At 39.5% G+C, this 19894-nt stretch overlaps 1 protein-coding gene across 1 annotated transcript; it reads right to left on the bottom strand.

Annotated features, from left to right (window-relative positions):
* Window positions 1–1827: 1827 nt before the first annotated feature.
* On the bottom strand, window positions 1828–19664 carry gabrd (gamma-aminobutyric acid type A receptor subunit delta). Its single transcript, XM_058084941.1, has 9 exons — window positions 19248–19664; window positions 10217–10332; window positions 7789–7856; window positions 6600–6820; window positions 5463–5545; window positions 5092–5229; window positions 4642–4797; window positions 4328–4539; window positions 1828–2711 (listed from the first exon to the last, which is right to left on the bottom strand). Exons 1-9 carry the CDS (start codon window positions 19313–19315, stop codon window positions 2394–2396), a joined length of 1380 nt encoding a protein of 459 aa, XP_057940924.1. The 5' UTR covers window positions 19316–19664; the 3' UTR covers window positions 1828–2393.
* Window positions 19665–19894: the final 230 nt, after the last annotated feature.

The following is a 19894-nucleotide window of genomic DNA, read 5'->3' on the forward strand; positions in this document are numbered from 1 at the left end:
GTGCAAAATTAGAAATGTCTTTTTTTTTTGTTTTGCGCATCAGTGAATGAATAATGAATTGGCCCCATGGATACCCGGTTTTGTTTTGAGCTCAGAATCACACTGTCATGTTTTTTCTTGCTCGTCTTTTCCTTGGCTGGAATGGGCAATGCCATATTTTGTGAAACCTCTAAAAAAAATATAGCTAAAGTTATCACTTCAATCCTTGACATAACATTATGGATGCATGCAGTACTAACCTACAATCCAAGCTGGTATGAATGCTGCTTCAGATCACTTCAGTTTTGAGAGAAAGCCATGTTTGAAGTTGGTCTCCTCCGCCGTCGAAAGCTGTCACCAACCTGTTCACTGGCCTGAAGAACATTGAGCATCTAACACCCTTTGGATGAGGGGGCATATTTACCCCCACGGGGTAAATATATAGCAAAGTATAGCAGTACAAGAATGAAACTGAAAACCAATTAGTGTAGTACCTGTACTGCTCCAGTATATGGCAAGGCTATGTAATCCGTGATAACTCAAACACAGCAAGAGTAGATACAAATAAATTAATCTTAAAATTGGTTCGAGAGCTGTATACGGCTCATCACTGCCGGTGTTTTGATTTCTGTCTGCTCTCATCTAATTTCTTTTGAGAAAAATACAGTGAACTAGGCTGATGGACTATTTACCTGTTTGGCATCATTGCATGTTTGCATGAATCACCAACTTACAGATCACTTACACACATACACAGTACACATTTCGCAGCTTAATAATAAATATAGCAACTTCTGATCAATCCATGGTAACTTCACACTTAAAATTCATGTACAGATGTAAGACCTACACATTTCTGGTTAAACCATGCCCACCCACTCCGGTGTTTCACCTTCAGATTGTAAATATGCAATGTGTAATGATTATAAAGAGCTGCCTGGGTTGGGCAAGATGTATTAAAAATACTTGTAATTTAACATCACACTTCAGGAAGAATAATTGTGGCATCACAGTAACAGTAGGCATTACATACGGTAAGAGTCAATATTGCTATCGGTTGCTATTAGTACAAATGGAGAGCAAACAAGCATGTTTGACAGTCAAATTGCATGTTGAGTACTATAAATACACTACCGGTCAAAGGTTTGGGATCACTTGGGAATTTTTTGGGCCAGTCTGAGATATGGCTTTTTCTTGGCAGTCCTGCTATGAAGTCCAGCATCCTGAAGTCGCCGCTTCACTGTTGATACTGACACTGGTGTTTGACGGCTACTATTTAGTGCAGCTCAGATATTTGTCTTCTTGCACAGGTCTGCAATGTTTTTCTGTCCTTGTTAGACCCAGTTTGTGCTGCTCTCTGAAGGGAGTAGTTAACAGCATGGTAAGATATTTTAGTTTTAGTTTAGATTTTTAGATGGCTTTTCTAATCATCTATTAGCCTTATAAAATGATGAACTTGGATTAGCAGCCATACCAGGAGATTGATGCAGAGGACTGACAGTTGTTGATAGTAGGCCTCTAAGCAAAAATGTACATCCTTCTTTGAAAATCATCTGATTGATTTTAATTGTCAAATGGATAAAATGTTTGTGAAATTTAAACATTTGTTTGTGAAATGCATGAATTTTTTTTTTTTTTTTTTTGAAAACAAAGACATTTCCAAGTGATCCCAAACTTTTGAGCAGTAGTGTATGTGTACATGTTGGTAGATCTGTATCTGCCTCCCGTCCTCCCCCCTGACAGTTTCTCCTGAACCCCCCTGTGGGGACCCACCCAACTATGTAAGAAGCACTGGTGACCCACTTTTTTTTAAATACAATTTTTTTGTAATGCACACTCTTAGACCAGTGGTGGAAGAAGTCATTTAATGGCGAGGGACCAGGCAAAAGTGGAAAAAGGAGATAAGACACTCTCGACAGTGTCCAAAATGAAAAATGATTTGAAAAAAAAAAAACAGGTAGTGGACCAGAACAGGGATGAGGCCGGTAAGGCCACAATGGCAATTAGGTGAAAGAGTTATCAGCCATGCAGAATAATAGGAACACATCGTCATCATCATCATCATGGTTGACAGCATCTTGTCATACTTGTTTGAGTGGCGTCACATGACAACACGCGTCTCACTCCTGACTGCGAATAGTTGTGTTGGAAGGACGTGTGGTCACTACTGCAGGGTGAGGAAGCTGTTAAAGTTGTGGCGTCGCTCTCTATCTCACTTATGGCTCACCGAGTCCCTTTTGAAGGTCTAATGCCTGCTTTCGGAAGCTCACAGCTTTCCTTAAGGATCTCGTTTTCCATTTTGACAGGCTAGGATACTTTGTTTCATTTCCTCTCATCATGCCATTTTTGTATATTTCCCACCGTGCTGCATAAGACCGTCAATTGTATCGGATTATTGGATGGCATTTACATGTTTACATAGTGTATGCCACCCAGTAGATTACATTGACCACGGCAAACGTGAACGGGAACACGGCCCTGGCATATATGTCGATTGTGTCGGCGTCGATGGGCTTGCAGACGCACTTGGAACAGCATTTCTTCTCCTCTTCCTCACTCTCTCTCATGGACCTCCTCCTGGACTCGGACTCTTCAGAGACGCCCTCCCCTGGGATCTCACTGCTGGAACGCTGGGCTCGGCTGTGGCGATTGGAAATGACCACGCCCTGGTTCATGCCGGTGACGGACAAGGAAAACAGAACCATGGCCTGTTTGCCGTTCTTTACTATGGCCTGGAAGGACACACAAGGACACACACGCTGAAAGACAAGGTCAAAACGGTCTGAAAATGATTCCATGTGCAACAACAACGATAATTTCATGTAATCAAACTGCGGCATTATTTAAAACAATACAGTCAGCATGCTTATTTTTGTATTACAATTTTTTTATTAGCATATTAGCTCTTAAACTCGCCCACAAATGTTCAACTACAAAATGTGAGAGTGAGACCTCTCACACTAACACGATTACAGTTTCAGCTCAAAATAAGATTTATGATACTGGTTTTAAATTCTGAATGTTTGTGACTAAAAAAGCCTATTTGGGAACATATTAATATTTATAATATTATTTTGTGATATTTAATATAATTATAATTTCATTAATATTTATAAAAAATATTAATATTCATAAAATAACTCAATATTATTACAATACTGTAGCTATTACCTAGAAATGCCACCGTTTTTGAATGTTTCATGCGAGCTGTGATTTGTCCTACTTTGTTTGATGGTCATTGAACACACGATCTACCGTTCTCTGACGCACAGAGGGATATATGCCCACAAATGTACAGCAACTACAAAATGTGAGAGTGAGACCTCTCACCTTAACACAAACACGATTACAGTTTCAGCTCAAAATAAGATTTATGATACTGGTTTGAAATTCTGAATGTTTGTGACTAAAAAAGCCTATTTGGGAACATATTAATATTAATCATATTATTTTGTGATATTTAATATCATTATAATTTAATTAATATTTTAACGTTATTAATATTAATAAAATAACTAAATGTTATTTTATTATTATTTTCTTTTTATTTTATTATTTTATTATTTAGAAATCCCACAGTTTTTGAATGTTTAATGTGAGCTGTGATTTGTCCTTCTTTGTTTGATGGTCATTGAACGCACCATCTACCGTTCTCTGACGCACAGAGGGATATATGCCCACAAATGTTCTCACAAATGTGCTCACCCTAACACAAACACGATTACAGTTTCAGCTCAAAATAAGATTTATGATACTGGTTTTAAATTCTGAATGTTTGTGACTAAAAAAGCCTATTTGGGAACATATTAATATTAATAATATTATTTTGTGATATTTAATATAATTATAATTTAATTAATATTTTTAATATACTGTTATTAATATTAATAAAATAACTAAATATTATTTTCCTATTATTTTATTATTTTATTATTTTATTATTTTATTATTTTATTATTTTATTATTTTATTATTTTATTATTTTATTATTTTATTATTTTATTATTTCATTATTTTATTATTTTATTATTTTATTATTTTATTATTTAGAAAGCCCACAGTTTTTGAATGTTTAATGTGAGGGCTATATGGATGAATTTGGATGTATTTTCCCCCTTTTTCTTTCACCTAATATTTGCTCCCAAATGCTGATACTGTGTGTTTATTTAAGCACCCCCCCTACCTATCTTTAAATAATTTTTGCACCATTTCTGTAAATCCTAGAAACTTAATTTCACTTCTCATCTCTCACTGTGTTCGTCTGCTTGCAAGGCATGTTCCCTTCTTCCGAGAGCGCCTGCAGCAGTTAGTGGTTGACGGGACAACATGTCATGTATGAGCTGCTCACCTCGGAGCCGAGCTTGTTAGCCTTCACCTTGGCCTTCTCTTTCAGTCTGTAGTCGGCATTGTAATGAGCGAAGGCATACTCAATTAGCGCGGCGAACACGAACACGTAGCAGATCCAGAAGTAGACATCCAGCGCCTTGATAGCTGATGCACGAGGCAGAGACGAGCGGGCACTCACCATCAGGGTGGTCATGGTGAGGACGGTCGTGATGCCTGTTTGGACGGATACATCGAGCTTGAAACTAAAAATTATTCACAACAGTCATGCGAACCGATGAACAATAGTCAACCAAATCTGCTGAAACTGATACCGACCTAAGGACACACGAGCGGGGACTGCTGACTGACTAATCCAAAAGGACACCCAGGACATGGCCACCAGTAATATGGAAGGCATGTATGACTGGATGATGTAAACTCCTCGGTTACGTCTCAGCTGGAAGCGAAGGCTCAGCCGCGGAAATCTTCCCGCTGAGAAGAAAAAGATTGTGGTATTAATTAAGTTAATTGTGGTATTTTTTTTTAGAAAACTAATTATCAAATTTCTTCTGCTGTTCTTCACAGTCATGCTGCTATTCAAGAAATATGTCTTTACTCTGGAATCAAAGTTTAAAAAGTATTATTTCTGCAGTACGGCTGTATCTGTATACCACGCCAGTCCATTCCTTCTGTGCATGGGATAGAACCCCCCAATTGAAAAAAACTCGTTACTTCATAAGGTTACATAAGAAGAACACGATGCCTGAAACAAAAATGGATCCTCACCAGATTTGAAATTCATCATCTCAGTTACAAAGCGATAGTCTGTGATGGTGAACTGTGAGAGCTCCAGTTTGTCCAGTCCATGGATGTGCCTCTGACTTTCCGACCAGTGGTAAACAATGTCCTCTGAAGAGTAACCGTCTGGAACAGAACAAAAACATGAACACTTCATTCAGCAAACATATTGCCGTCTTGCATGCAAGCATGTCCATAATATACGTAAATTATATTTCATATGTGTTGTTGGACTACATGCTGCATCCACGTAGTAAAGGTAAGATCCTCTATACGTGGTGATCCATCTTAACATCTTAAAGTCACAGTAGGTCTTATGTAGGGCTCATGTAGGTTTAACATTGTGTGTAGGAGCTTACAGCTTTCCAGGTCGAGCATACACTCCTGTTCGTCCATGGGATACTTGGTCAGGTCCATGTCACATGCCACTGTTGAGGTAATTCTGGGAAGGAAACAATCCAAATGAATCCAAACGCTACTTAAAAGCACTAAGTACAACGAAACTGGACAAAACAACACAACTTTATTGAATCATGATGCTGTTAAATAGCATTCATTCATTTTCTACCGCTTATTCTCACGAGGGTCGCGGGGGTGCTGGAGCCTATCCCAGCTGTCTTCAGGCGAGAGGCGGGGTACATCCTGGACAAAGCCAATCACAGGGCACATATAGACAAACAACCATTCACACTCACATTCATACCTATGGACAATTTGGAGTCGCTAATTAACCTAGCATGTTTTTGGAATGTGGGAGGAAACCGGAGTACCCGGAGAAAACCCACGCATGCATGGGGAGAACATGCAAACTCCACACAGAGATGGCCGAGGGTGGAATTGAACCCTGGTCTGCTAGCCTAACCACTTGACCGCTGTGCAGCCCTGTTAAATAACATGTGACATTTATTTTCTAGGCAATTTGTACTGGCTAACATTTGCAGCATTTCTTGGTATGCTGGCTGTTAACTGTAATAAAGTCCAGCATTTCTTTTCAATGGCTTTCTGTGAACGCACATCATTTTGCGCTGTTCCTTTTGTATTTACTTTGATGACCAAACATCCCAGTGTATGTCAACTGTCAGGATGAAGGCTGGGCATTTTGAGGCATGTTTTTTTTTCCTGCCTCCCCGTTTGGTCTCAAACGTGAGAGTTACTTTTACAAAATAAAAATGGCCACAAGGTCACTTTGTAACATTTATTTTCATAGCTTATTTTAATTTGTCATAAATTAGTAAAAAAAAAAAGCTAATTTGTGGCCAAACAGAAGGTGGCCACACTACAAGCTGCCTTCTGGGATACATAGTGCTTGTCTACAACCGTGTATTCCTAGTCAGTTTGATTTTGTCAACGTCTAGTGTCTTATGGTTGCAAAAGGTTACAATGCACAAGTAAAAGCTTCAGAGGTTACCATAGAAACCGTGTTTATCGGTGCTGTGAATAACAAGGACAAGAGAGATCAGTTCACTCTGGTTTTCCAACCTTCTGCTTGTGCGTACCTGCTGCTGTACAGAATAACTCCATTGGGCTGCAGACGAATCAATTTGTTCTCCACCGTCACGTCGTGGAACCAAGCAGATTTGGCATTGACGATGAAGGTGTCAGGCAGCCAAAGCTTGTCCACGAAGCGACTATCCAATCCCAGCGTCTTGTTGGTGTGGTTGTAGGACAGGCGGTCATCATGCCAGCTCTGGCGTAGAAACACGGTCATGGTGTACTCCTGCCAAAATCATCACACACACACACACACACTCAGGCTGCGTCACGGATGTACCAACACACTCCATATAACGTGTGAAGGAAGGAATATTTTTCCATATACACTACCGCTCAAAAGTTTGAGATCACTTGGGAATTTTTTGGGCCAGTCTGAGATATGGCTTTTTCTTGGCAGTCCTGCCATGACACATTCTCAGATATTTGTCTTCTTGCACAGTTGTGCAGCGTTTTTCTGTCCTTGTTAGACCCAGTTTGTGCTGCTCTCTGAAGGGAGTAGTTAACAGCATGGTAAGAGATTTTAGTTTTAGTTTAGATTTTTAGATGGCTTTTCTAATAATCTATTAGCCTTATAAAATGATGAACTTGGATTAGCAGCCATACCAGGAGATTGATGCAGAGGACTGACAGTTGTTGATAGTAGGCCTCTGTGCAAAAATGTACATATACGTATGTACATATATAACACCAACGCTGACTTACATTTACGTTTAATATGTGGCGAGAGATGCTGAACGCACTCAACACCTTCTGAAAAGTTGCCAATTATTTCAAATGTGATATATAACAGTAGTCATCCCTACAGTCCAGAACTGCACACCTGTCAGTTTACCTGTCTCAAAATTTCAATGGAATCACTGAAAATCCTGCTGATAGCACACCTGTTTAAGTTGTCCTTTACCAATAAAAGCTACTGTAATTGACATATTGTTTACACAGTGGTTTTATTTCAATATGATAACAAGCAGGGTATATTTATAGGTAAGCCTTTAAAGCAAAATAACTCTGTGGATTGAAACATGTTCATATTTAGTATCTATGCACAATGTTTCATACTACAAAGTGATGAATGATGAAACAACTCGGTCAAATATGATAGCTTCTCCCAAAGCCGTCCAGAGGGATAAATGAGGATTGTGAAAATATTCAATGTTTGTCATCTGTGGCGTGTAGAGAGGATGGCAACATTACCATGTTGGCTTCAGAGATGTGATCAATGCTGGCCACTTCAATCGCCATGGCCACGTTCACGGGAGGACCTGCAGGGGGAGACATTTGAGCAGCAAAACAAACATGCATTCTCGCTGTTCCAGCTTACTTCCGCATACACACATAAGGCTCTGTTTTCGTGGCGCAGCGCAAGGAGGCGCGCCCCGTGTAGTGTTAATTTCGTCCAGCGCACCACTGTGTGCAACCAATTTGGTAATCGCACATTTTCAGCTTGGTGCAATGAGAATTTCATTGCAAAGCTCGCCAGCTCCGAGCTGGTCTATTTAAGTGCAGGCAAAGCGCACCCTGAGGAATGGTAAATTGGCAACAGTGCACACGTGTCAGGCACATTTCAATGCAATAAACAATCACAGCCATCAATATTTGTACAGCAAAGGTTCTCCTACTTGGCGATGAGCAGGAATGCAGATGGACCACAAGCATGATGCATGGATTAGCCTGCTGCTGTGTTTAATGTCAATGTCAGGAACAGATGGCATGGTCTACGTGGTGCATGACGCGCATTGTGGCCTCTGATGGGCAGTCTATTGGGCCCTGCACATTTAAAGGCAATGAGAGGCGTTCATTTGATTGGTTAAGATTACACTCGGCTGTGTTAACTCCTCTCACGCCAAAAGTTTAGATCCAGTGGTATTTGGGACTTGAAGGAGTTGGGACCTCTTCCATTTTATGTTAAAAATAAAATGCCCCCCAGCCGGAGCATAACACCTGGTATACAAAAATAGAGCCCGTAGTGCTAATCCTGCATCCTTGATAGCCTATCTAGTTCCCTTCCACATCTCCAACACTCCTGCATTGCAAACAGTTTTACCATGATAAGTGGTACATCACACTGTAGGCCATCATAAACAGCACTGAGCTTTCATGGCCTCACAGGAGGCCAGCTTCTGCTGGTGTTCCAGCACACACGCAGCCTGGTACTCCCTCTGCTGCTTGCCATATGATTAGCATGGAGTGTGCCTGCAAGGCCTGAGGGAACAAACTACAGGGGAGCTCAGCAACGCAGGCTATTTAGGCTGAACATAAAGGAATCATCCCTAGCCATACCCCCACCATTCAACACCTTGCTCCAATTGTTTATGGCAAGTCAAATTCAATCGGCCAGATACTGTACATACTAGGGATGGGATAGTGGTGTACTTGTTCATCCCTAGTATGTATCCCAGGACTAGGGATGGGATAGTGGTGTACTTGCTCATAGTATGTAGCCCTAGTATGTATACTGCAAAAGTACACATACATACATTACCCCTCAAAAGTTTGGGATCACTTTCAAATGTCCTTGTTTTCCAAAGAAAAACACATTTTCATGCATTTCACAAACAATTTTTTCCATTTCAAAAACAATTAAAATGAATCAGATGATTTTCAAAGAAGGATGTACATTTTTGCATAGAGGCCTACTATCAACAACTGTCAGTCCTCTGCATCAATCTCCTGGTATGGCTGCTAATCCAAGTTCATCATTTTATAAGGCTAATAGATGATTAGAAAAGCCATCTAAAAATCTAAACTAAAACTAAAATCTCTTACCATGCTGTTAACTACTCCCTTCAGAGAGCAGCACAAACTGGGTCTAACAAGGACAGAAAAACGCTGCACAACTGTGCAAGAAGACAAATATCTGAGAGTGTGTAGTTTAAGACAAAGACGCCTCACAGGTCGTCACCTGGCAGCTGCACTAAATAGTAGCCGTCAAACAGCCACCAGTGTCAGTATCAACAGTGAAGAGGCAACTTCAGGATACTGGACTGCCAAGAAAAAGCCATATCTCAGACTGGCCAAAAAAAATTCCAAGTGATCCCAAACTTTTGAGCGGTAGTGTATTTTTTACCCTGATGAAAACTTCAACATGAGATTCACAAATATGTTGCAGTCTACAATTCATGACGTTTCAGCTGTTTGTATACTATAATAATGAGATATAATTGTTATGTATTTCAGTAGTAGGACTCAAGGAATATTTGTGAATGTAGATTGAAATGAATGGTTTATACTTTTGGAGACACCAGTGATGGAAGTGAGTTGAATGAGAAGAATGGCAGCAGACAACAACAACACATGATTCCTGAATGGTCAGCGCAGCCCGTCATTTTATCCAGCATTGAGCACAGGATGCATGATGATGGTCATTGTGCACAAATTCACTTTTGCACAACTGAGTTAAGCTGTGAGATTGAGAAATCTCTCTGCGTGGCCATTGGATGGTTCACATCATGCAGCCATTCTTAGCAAGATGCATCATATTCCATCTATTGTTCTTTGTGGTTGCTCAATTGAACATTTAAAAAAAAAAGCATATTAGAGTGACAACATGGTAAGGATGGCTGTAAAATGTCAGTGGGATGAAATGCAATCCAACACCACCAGCAGAAGATCTCACACTCACCTCCTATCCCAGGACGAAAGTTTCGGGCATAGCCCTTCATTAGATCATCCAAATTGGGTAGCCAGGATATTTCAATGTCTGTACCTACATAGTCTCCTATGTCACTCAGCATGGCCCTGAAGGAGACACAAACGTTCAGTTTAATACAGCATCATTATTACACAAGCATTTATATTGTTTGATAGTCTTGAACAATTCATTTTGTGTTCATTGTGTTATTAATCACCATTTTGATAGTTATATCTATGATCATTATTTATTTCATCCATCCATTTTTGATACCGCGGGCATGCTGGAGCCTACCCCAGTCTTCGGGCGAGAGGCGGTATACACCCCGGACTGTCAGCCAATCACAGGGCACATATAGACAAACAACCTTTCATACTCACATTCATATCTAACTACTCGTCCACCATGCAGCCTCATCATTTATTATGGTTGTATAGAAAAATCACCTTACAATTCCTTATGCTTCTTTCTACTCCTTTTGGACATGTGGAAATGTGAATTGAATTATGTGATGCATTCCATTATAACTTTATGCATGTTCAAATTAAAATTAAAACATTACTATTCAGGAGAGACCAAATGAAGTACTGGAATCTGTGTATTTACATACAATGACTGTACATATTTAGAAGTAAACAAAATAATCTTGTCAAATTGGGATGTTTTCTTGTGTCATATCCAGTGGCGTCATTAGGCCTATTTGGGGGGGGGATTTTATATTTTTTTATTGATTTTTTTAAATATTTTTAATAGATTTTTTTACATTTTTTAATTGATTTTTTTACCAAAAACATCTCTGAAAATTTCATATAATAGGGCAACAGCAGGCTAATAAGCAAGCCAATAAGCAGGCTAATACTAGCCAACTACTACAACTAGTAGTAGTAATAATCAGAAGAAGAATAATGATGATAGTAATAATAATAGGCTGATTAATAATATAATAATGACTATTATATAATTAATGACTGTCCACTGGACAGAATGGTTGCAGAGCTTGAGCAGCGGTTTTGCAGTGTAGATTGTGTGTACTTGTGTCAATTTAATGGTGGCCTAAAACAATTGAGTATCTCTACTAAATCTGTACAAAAGTGGGAAAGTTATATCCCGGTTCTTGTTCCTTATTTGTTTTTTGGATTTTTTTGGAATGTCTACTTCATTCATTCATATCCTGTGCATCTCCAGGGGGCTAAGCCCACCCTGTCCACAGAACCTAGTGACGCCCCTGGTCATATCCATACATATATGGCGTAAAAACAAGCCGTCAGCAGCTTCAATCTACATACAATGCAGTGCCTAGGTAGTAAAGTGCAGTGTGGCTATACAACCACCAGGAGGCAGTGTTGCACTCCACAACACAGAGCCTACATAATGGACGTCATCTTTCATGCAGACAACAGTCAACTCTGCATCTTACTGCACTTGACAGAATGTCAAATCCATTCCACCCTGTCACTAGAAGGGCCCATGTTCGATAATGAGTTTTCACTCGATGCAAAGACCCGTCATTAAAGAATGACTCTGACATGCAGAAAATAAATCCAAGCAAACACTGGAAAAGCTATCGCCGACATGCAGTCAAGAACGCCTCATATAGGCATGGAGTGGGAATAAGGGCTCAATGGAAATCATTTATATTTGTCCGTCAATGAAAAACAAGCACGCAGCATCTGGTTAGAATCCTTTGAAGAGTCACTTCCACATGTTCTAAAAGCATACTCAGACAATATCTGCAATCATCCATCCATAAAAATAGCAATTCAAAATAGATTTCTGCCATCATTCCCTAATTGGATACATTTTGTAGTAGAAGTAGCAACAATATTTTTAGCCTGGCAATCACTATCATATCTGAAAGAAATGGGAGCCTTGTGCAAATTAATTAATCACTAATTGTGCTCATAAATGTGAAAATGCAGAGTTATTATTTTTCCTTGTTCTCTGAATATGTTAAGACAGCAAGGTCAAACAGGCCTTAGTCCTCATGACGGGGAGGAGCTCTCAGATGTGAATGACAGTGACTGCTGTCGTCTGCAGTGCGTTTACCCAAATCTCTTCCCTTTTTTATCAACATAATCACAACACAAGGACAGCTAGTTGAAGCATTTATCTACATGTAAGCAGGTTTGACTGAACGGGGTCGAATTTCGTGGCACAGCGCAAGGTGGCGAAAGGTGGCGCACCCTTCATCCAGCGCACCACTGTGCGCAGCCCATTTTGGACTGGGTGTGTGTATTGAATTTCAATACACACAGTATATTAACTTATTTACAGTACATGAATTGATCAAAAACTGAAAACATAACAGAAGGGGCTGGGGGTTGGGGGGTTAACTGCAAAGAACACAACCAATAGTCGTGGTGTCAGATAATGTAATAACATCATGTCATGATATTGAAAACTTCCATTAAAAAATATTAATTTAGTTGTCTGTTTCATCCGTGATATTGAATATTTTTACTAAAAAAAAATCGAAACATAAATGAAACAGAATTGTAAACATTTGCACCCCCATCGTCGACAAACAACTCAGAGAGCCTTTTTCCACTCTTTCAAGGATCTTCAGCCATCTGTGTGAGAGCCAACATTCAACAGACGGGAGAATGAGAAGAAACTCGGGATGAGCCGGATATTTCTTAGGAATGAGTATCCGTTACAGATTATGCATTTTTGACCATTACAAGTATGAAACGTGTATATACCTGTCAATTATGTGTATCCGTAAGGGAAATCCTCATTGTCTTTGTATACTGTTCTGTAGTTATCCAGGGGCGTCATTAGGCCTATTTTAGGGGGGCTAATTTTATATTTTTTATACATTTTTTTAATATGTTTTTATTGATTTTTAATTTTTTTTATTGATTTTTTTTTTACAAAAAAAATCTCTGACAAATTTCATTGTCAGAGATTAATCATTAATAGTGATTAATTAATTTGTACAAGGCTCCCATTTCTTTGAGATATGGCAGTGATTGCTCTGACAAATACTCATTGGGTAATGTATTCACTTTTCAGTCAGTGATTGGCCGACCTGCAGCCATCAAGTCTGTCTGTATTGTGTTTGTGTACATCCAAGTGCGTGCTGTCTAACTGCAAAAACGTATGCAAAATTTGGGGATCCATACATGGTGAGTACAGCCTCAGAGCGAATTTGGGAGTTCGCACTTTTAGTAAAGGAGGAACTATGTTATTAGATGGATACGCTTTCGCTTGGGGCTGCATGGTGTTCGAGTGGCTAGCGCGCAGGCCTCGTATGTTTCACACTGCCCGTGCTGGAGTTTGAACACAGGACCTTCAGAATAAGAGACAAGGAGAAACGGCATAGAAAAGAGCTGACTGTTGACCCAGCGTTCAGCGCAGCTCTTAAGACGATGGAATGATGTTTTGCCAAGTAGGATTCTTAGTTTATAAATGGAAGGTTCTGGTATTTAGAGCATAGAAACCCTGTTTATAAATAGGATATTTAACATGATTAGAGCCCTCTCCACATGAAATAACACCCCTATAGTCACCTTTACACTCATATTACCCAATATAGCAGATGAAATAACACATAAACATAGACTCACACTTGTTTAATATTGGGAGACTCTGTTTTCCTTTGTTCCATTTGTTCCATTGTCTTTCAATGTGTTTTCTTTTCAGTTCATTTTAGGTCATTTTTATGCTTGAAAATACTTAATCTAGGCCAAAAGACATAAAATGTGATTGAACGTATATATTTTGGACGCATGATTATGTAATCGGCCGAGTGGTTAGCGCGCAGGCCTCACAGCTAGGCGACCCAAGTTCAATTCCACCCTCGGCCATCTCTGTGTGGAGTTTACATGTTCTCCCCGTGCATGTGTGGGTTTTCTCCAGGTACTCCGGTTTCCTCCCACATTCCAAAAACATGCTAGGTTAATTGGCGACTCCAAATTGTCCATAGGTATGAATGTGAGTGTGAATGGTTGTTTGTCTATATGTTGCAGTTGATGTTTGCTAAATACAAGGATGAAGAGTCTTGAACCAGTCATGATGTGCTATATATATCACTATATTGACACTTACTATGGTACCCATTATGTCATTGGATGGTCATATCACCTCGTACTTCGGTATGTGACAAATAAAAATAAAAATAAAAATAAAAATAAAAATAAAAATAAAAATGAAAATGAAAATGAAAATGAAAATGAAAATGAAAATGAAAATGAAAATGAAAATGAAAATGAAAATAAAAATAAAAATAAAAATAAAAATAAAAATAAAAATAAAAATAAAAATAAAAATAAAAATAAAAATAAAAATAAAAATAAAAATAAAAATAAAAATAAAAATAAAAATAAAAATAAAAATAAAAATAAAAATAAAAATAAACTATATTAGGAAAGCAGCAAGTGAACAAATGTAACAGTTACTGATTGTCTATATGTGCCCTGTGATTGGCTGGCCACCAGTCCAGGGTGTACCCCGCCTGTCACCTGAAGACAGCTGGGATAGGTTCCAGCACCCCCCGCAACCCTCATGAGGATAAGCAGTAGAAAATTAATGAATGAAAGAATGCTTTCGCTTCATAAAATACAACGAAAATGTGCCTATTTCAGACACAGTTGAAAATGCAGATTAATCATGCTGAATTAATTTACACTCTAGTTAATCTGATTCTAAACGTTTTTCATTCCACAGCCGTAAAACAAACATAAACAAAAGAACATTGAAGTAGCCAAGGACACTCCCAAAGTACTACAGCGGACAGTTTACATATTCAAAGAGAATAATCTATTGATAGATAGTGAATCGGCAGGTGAGTGACAGGTGTGCAAAGAACAGCAAGTGACATATCAAAACTGCCAAGCGGCAACTTTAGCCATAAGCAACTTCAGCAGACTGGAGACATGTGGAGCTGAAAAGCAAAGCAAGAAAGTAACATTATTTTCTCAGATGGGTAGGCGGTTGTGGTGATGCGGGCAACTTTAAGTGTGTGTGTGTGTGTCCGAGATCTGACACACAACGAGGTGGAAGAAACACAGCCTACGCTATGCATTGTGCTGTGAAGAAAACAATATAGTTACTAGAGGGAGAGCGAGAGAAATCTCATCCTCCCAATAGACAGCCAAAAGGGAGAAAACCAGTGATTTGACCAAATTCAAGCCAAAGCTTAAGCAGCTTCACCCTTTGCCCTTTCACTTGAGGCCCTTCCTGCCATATAAGCACTTTGGGGAAATCACAGCTCAGTAGATTATGTTGCTTATCCCAACAAATTGTGAGAACTTCAGTTATTTTTTACAGCATAAACATAAGTAAAATCAATATAGTCCATGTATTGTATATAAATATTAGCTTTACCGATTCCTGCTTTATGTGCTACGTACACTACCGGTCAAAAGTCGGGGATCACTTGGACATTTTTTGGCCAGTCTGAGATATGGCTTTTTCTTGGCAGTCCTGCCATGAAGTCCAGCATCCTGAAGTCGCCGCTTCATTGTTGATATTGACACTGGTGTTTGACGGCTACTATTTAGTGCAGCTGCCAGGTGACGACCTGTGAGGCTTAAACTACAAACTCTCAGATATTTGTCTTCTTGCACAGTTGTGCAGTGTTTTTCTGTCCTTGCTAGACCCAGTTTGTGCTGCTCTCTGAAGGGAGTAGTTAACAGCATGGTAAGATATTTTAGTTTTAGTTTAGATTTTTAGATGGCTTTTCTAATCATCTATTAGCCTTATAAAATGATGAACTTGGATTAGCAGCCATACCAGGAGATTGATGCAGAGGACTGACAGTTGTTGATAGTAGGCCTCTATGCAAAAATGTACATCCTTCTTTGAAAATCATCTGATTCATTTTAATTGTTTGTGAAATGGATGAAAATGTTTGTGAAATGGAAAAAAATGTTTGTGAAATGCATGAAAATTGGTAATGGTAATGGTAATGGTTTTATTTCATTTGAACATGCATCAGATTCCAATTGAATGCATCCCATAATCAATTCACAGTTCCACATGTCCAAAAGGAGTAGGAAGAAGCAAAGCTTATTAAATCCTACCCCTCCATCTGGTACTTTTACAATCAGTAACTGTTACATTTGTTCACTTCCTGCTTTCCATAATACAGTTTAAGGGTCTTTTTGTTTGTTTGTTTTTTAATAATGTACCTCATACTGAAGTACAAGGTGATATGACCATCCAATGACATAATGGGTACCATAGTAAGTGTCAATATAGTGATATATATAGCACATCATGACTGGTTCAAGACTCTTCATCCTTGTATTTAGCAAACATCAACTGCTTGTATTGTTTCTTGAATTGGCTCATCGTTGTGCATTGTTTGAGGTCCTTACTCAATCCATTCCATAGTTCGATTCCACATACTGAAATGCTATGGCTTTTTAACGTAGTCCTAGCATATAAGTGTTTCAAATGTAGTTCTTCCCTGAGATCATATTTCTCCTCTCTTGTAGAGAAGTATTGGATGACATTTTTAGGGAATTGGTTATTTTTAGCCTTGTGCATTATTTTAGCTGTTTGAACTATATCAGTAAGTTTAAGTATTTGTGATTTTAGAAATAAGGAGTTAGTATGTTCTCTGTAGGCGGCATTATGAATTATCCTTAGTGACCTTTTTTGAAGTACATTTAGCGAGTGAAGATTGCTTTTATAGTCATTACCCCATATTTCCACACAATATAAAATATGTTTTTCTTTGGAAAACAAGGGCATTTGCAAGTGATCCCAAACTTTTGAGCGGAAGTGTAGGTGAAAAAAATCAAATTAACAATATTGTTATCCTTCAATATTGATATTTTGGCAGCCTCCCCAACATGTTTTGCAGTTAAGCAATTACCGTATTTTCTGGACTATAAGTCGCTCCGGAGTATAAGTCGCACAAGGCCAAAAATGCATAATTAGGTAGAAAAAAACATACATAAGTCGCACTGGAGTATAAGTTGCATTTTTGTGGGTAATTTATTTTATGACCGAAACCGACATTATGTCCTCTTGGAAGGCAAGTTCTAACAATAATAAAAGAATAGAGATCAGACTGAATAGGTGTAAGATATGCTAACATAATAGTACAGCTACGCAAAAAATAAACATAAAAAGGTGTCCAGTGTTTATGTAACAGCAACAGTTTTTTCATTTATAAGTCGCTCTGGAGTATAAGTCGCAGGAACAGCCAACCTATGACAAAAAGTGTGACTTATAGTTACGTAGAAAGCTTGCTTCTCCAATCATCAGCTGTTTTGTCCACGGACCACACCCACTCTACTTTCTATCAAAGCCAATAGAAAGCACAGTCTCTAACGTCTGAAAGCATTGAAATCGTTTTTTTGACTACCCCGGATACCTCAGCCACATTGATGGAACTGTCCGCGTTCGTGTCCTCTATGACTTCCTCTATAGAAGGTATGTCAGTGGGATTGAGAAGGTCCTTAAAGTATTCCTTCAACCATCCGAGTATATCCTCAGTCAAGGTCAGCCAGAACCTCTTCCCACAAGCCATCCATGCTTGTTGGACTCCTTCTTCAGCTTGACGGTGGCCTCTGGTGTCCACCATCAGGTTCAGGGCTTCCTCAGCCACCTCAGCAATGGAGGCACGGAATACGGTGAAAATTGAAGACTCAACAAATGGGAGACTGTCAGGGTAGGTTGGAGCATGAGGTCGACGGATGGATTGGAAGGCAAAGTCTACTGGTGGATCTACTGTATGTTCCTCATCCTTCATGACTGGAGGCCCTAGCCCAGGGGTGGGCAAACTACGGTCCGGGAGCCACATGCGGCCCAACAAGCGTTTGAATGCGGCCCGTCGGTTGCTTTCTAAGTATTTAAACTTTTAACATACAAACTGGCAACATTTCTTGCAAGTCGGATGTCTAATTTAGTAAAAAAAAACAACAACAAAACTGTAAAATTAAGTGACATAGTTTGATCTGATGGTCTGATGTTTAAAGTGCTCCTGAAAAACATGAACATACTAATAGTATAACAATTTTACAGATACAATTTTACAAATAATTCAAGGAAAATTCTATAAAATAGTGTGTGTGTGTTAAATGTATGTTCTGGTCCCCCGGACAATTTTGTGAACTCAATGCAGCCCACGAGTCAAACTATTTTCCCAACCCTGGCCTATCCGGTGTGGAAATAACAAAGGACATCTTCCAGAATAATATCAATCTTTTAAGCTATCCTTCATGCTCCCCTGATCGAAATCCAATTGACAACATTGGCGGCTGGATGGCAAGAGAAGTTTACAAAAATGAACAGACAATGGATCCCATCCATGAAACCGTCTTCACCGCTTGGAGTGACATTTATTCTTATTGAATCCCTTTTTTTTTATCTGTGGTCTAAAACGTCACTTTCATGGTAGTTTGAAATAAATTACTCAAAAGATTTTTGTCTCACTTCGATTTGGAAGTTGGACTTAGAACCTCCTGAGTGCAAAATTGAATTTATTGCAAATTTTGATCTGGAGTGTATTGTTCCTTCCCATAAAGTACTATGTCCTATTCTAACTGTCATTGACATGAATTGGGTTTGTTTCCAAGCTGTCACACAAGGATACCAAGGTAAGACCGCAGCTCTTAAACGCAGGTGAGATGAGTCTGTCTTTTCCACCTCCTGATGTTTGACCCATCCCGCCCCCGTGTGTGAGGATGTGGGTGACATTGCCTTGCCACCACACACAAGGGAAGGCTGCACCTGACCACCCTCATGTAGCATACATCTCCATAACAAACAAGTCACCTCCTGCCATGCATATGCATTATGGAAATGCTGTCAGAGGTAAAGCAGGCTGTTTTGTGCTTTAATGGCAGTAAGTTTAAATCATAATTCAGTATTGTTCATGAATATGTATGAATTCAGGAAGGTGCAAAGCGGCCTCTGAAGGCATAAACACAATTTAAAGTAAAGCTGATAGCAAAATATTGTCCTCATTCATACGTGGAAGTTGTTTTTCCCACTTATGCATTATTAACAGCAAGCAGAATGTTGTCAATTATGGACACCTGCAATAGTAAAAATCAATACTCACCTGGTGAAAAGATCCCTTCCAAGAAGCAGCAGAGCAAGGCTCGTTAGAAAGAAATTTGGCAGCTCCATCTTCCCACAGGTTTAAAAATGAAAGCAAATGAAAGTTTTTGCAGCAGTGGAAATTAACGCCAAAAGCCCGAGTTATTCAACTGCATTCAAGGGAGCTCCCCTCCTGACCCAATGCTGCAAAACAAAGTAAAATGTGCTTTTAATGCTGAGAAAGATGGCGGCAATAGTGATGATGAAGATGACGAGGACCCCATGTTCCCGATCCCTCTGCGTCCTAGGACGCACCGACCGGAGGAAAAGCACCAAAGTCCCAGGCGAAACCGCAACGAACCGATCCAAGCAGCAGCGCGCACAGCCTCCTCCTGCTCCCCAGCACCAGGCAGAGAGGAGGTGAGGGGGGGTTGGGGGGGGGGGGGGGGGCGAGGGGTGTTAGAGCTCCAGAGAGAGACAGAGAGAGAGTGAGCGACACTAATCTGTTCTCCTTCCCTCCATGGCTTGGCATCCTAACACCACACTCAATCTGGCCACACAGACACGAATATGGGAGTTTATGCGTATATTATAATACTGCATATTATGTAATGTCATGCAGTGGCAGTTCTGGCTGGAATGACACCCTGGGCGGACCGAGGCTGGAGC

This window comes from Doryrhamphus excisus, chromosome 10, assembly GCF_030265055.1.
Source record: "Doryrhamphus excisus isolate RoL2022-K1 chromosome 10, RoL_Dexc_1.0, whole genome shotgun sequence".
NCBI classification, from domain to species: Eukaryota; Metazoa; Chordata; class Actinopteri; order Syngnathiformes; family Syngnathidae; genus Doryrhamphus; species Doryrhamphus excisus.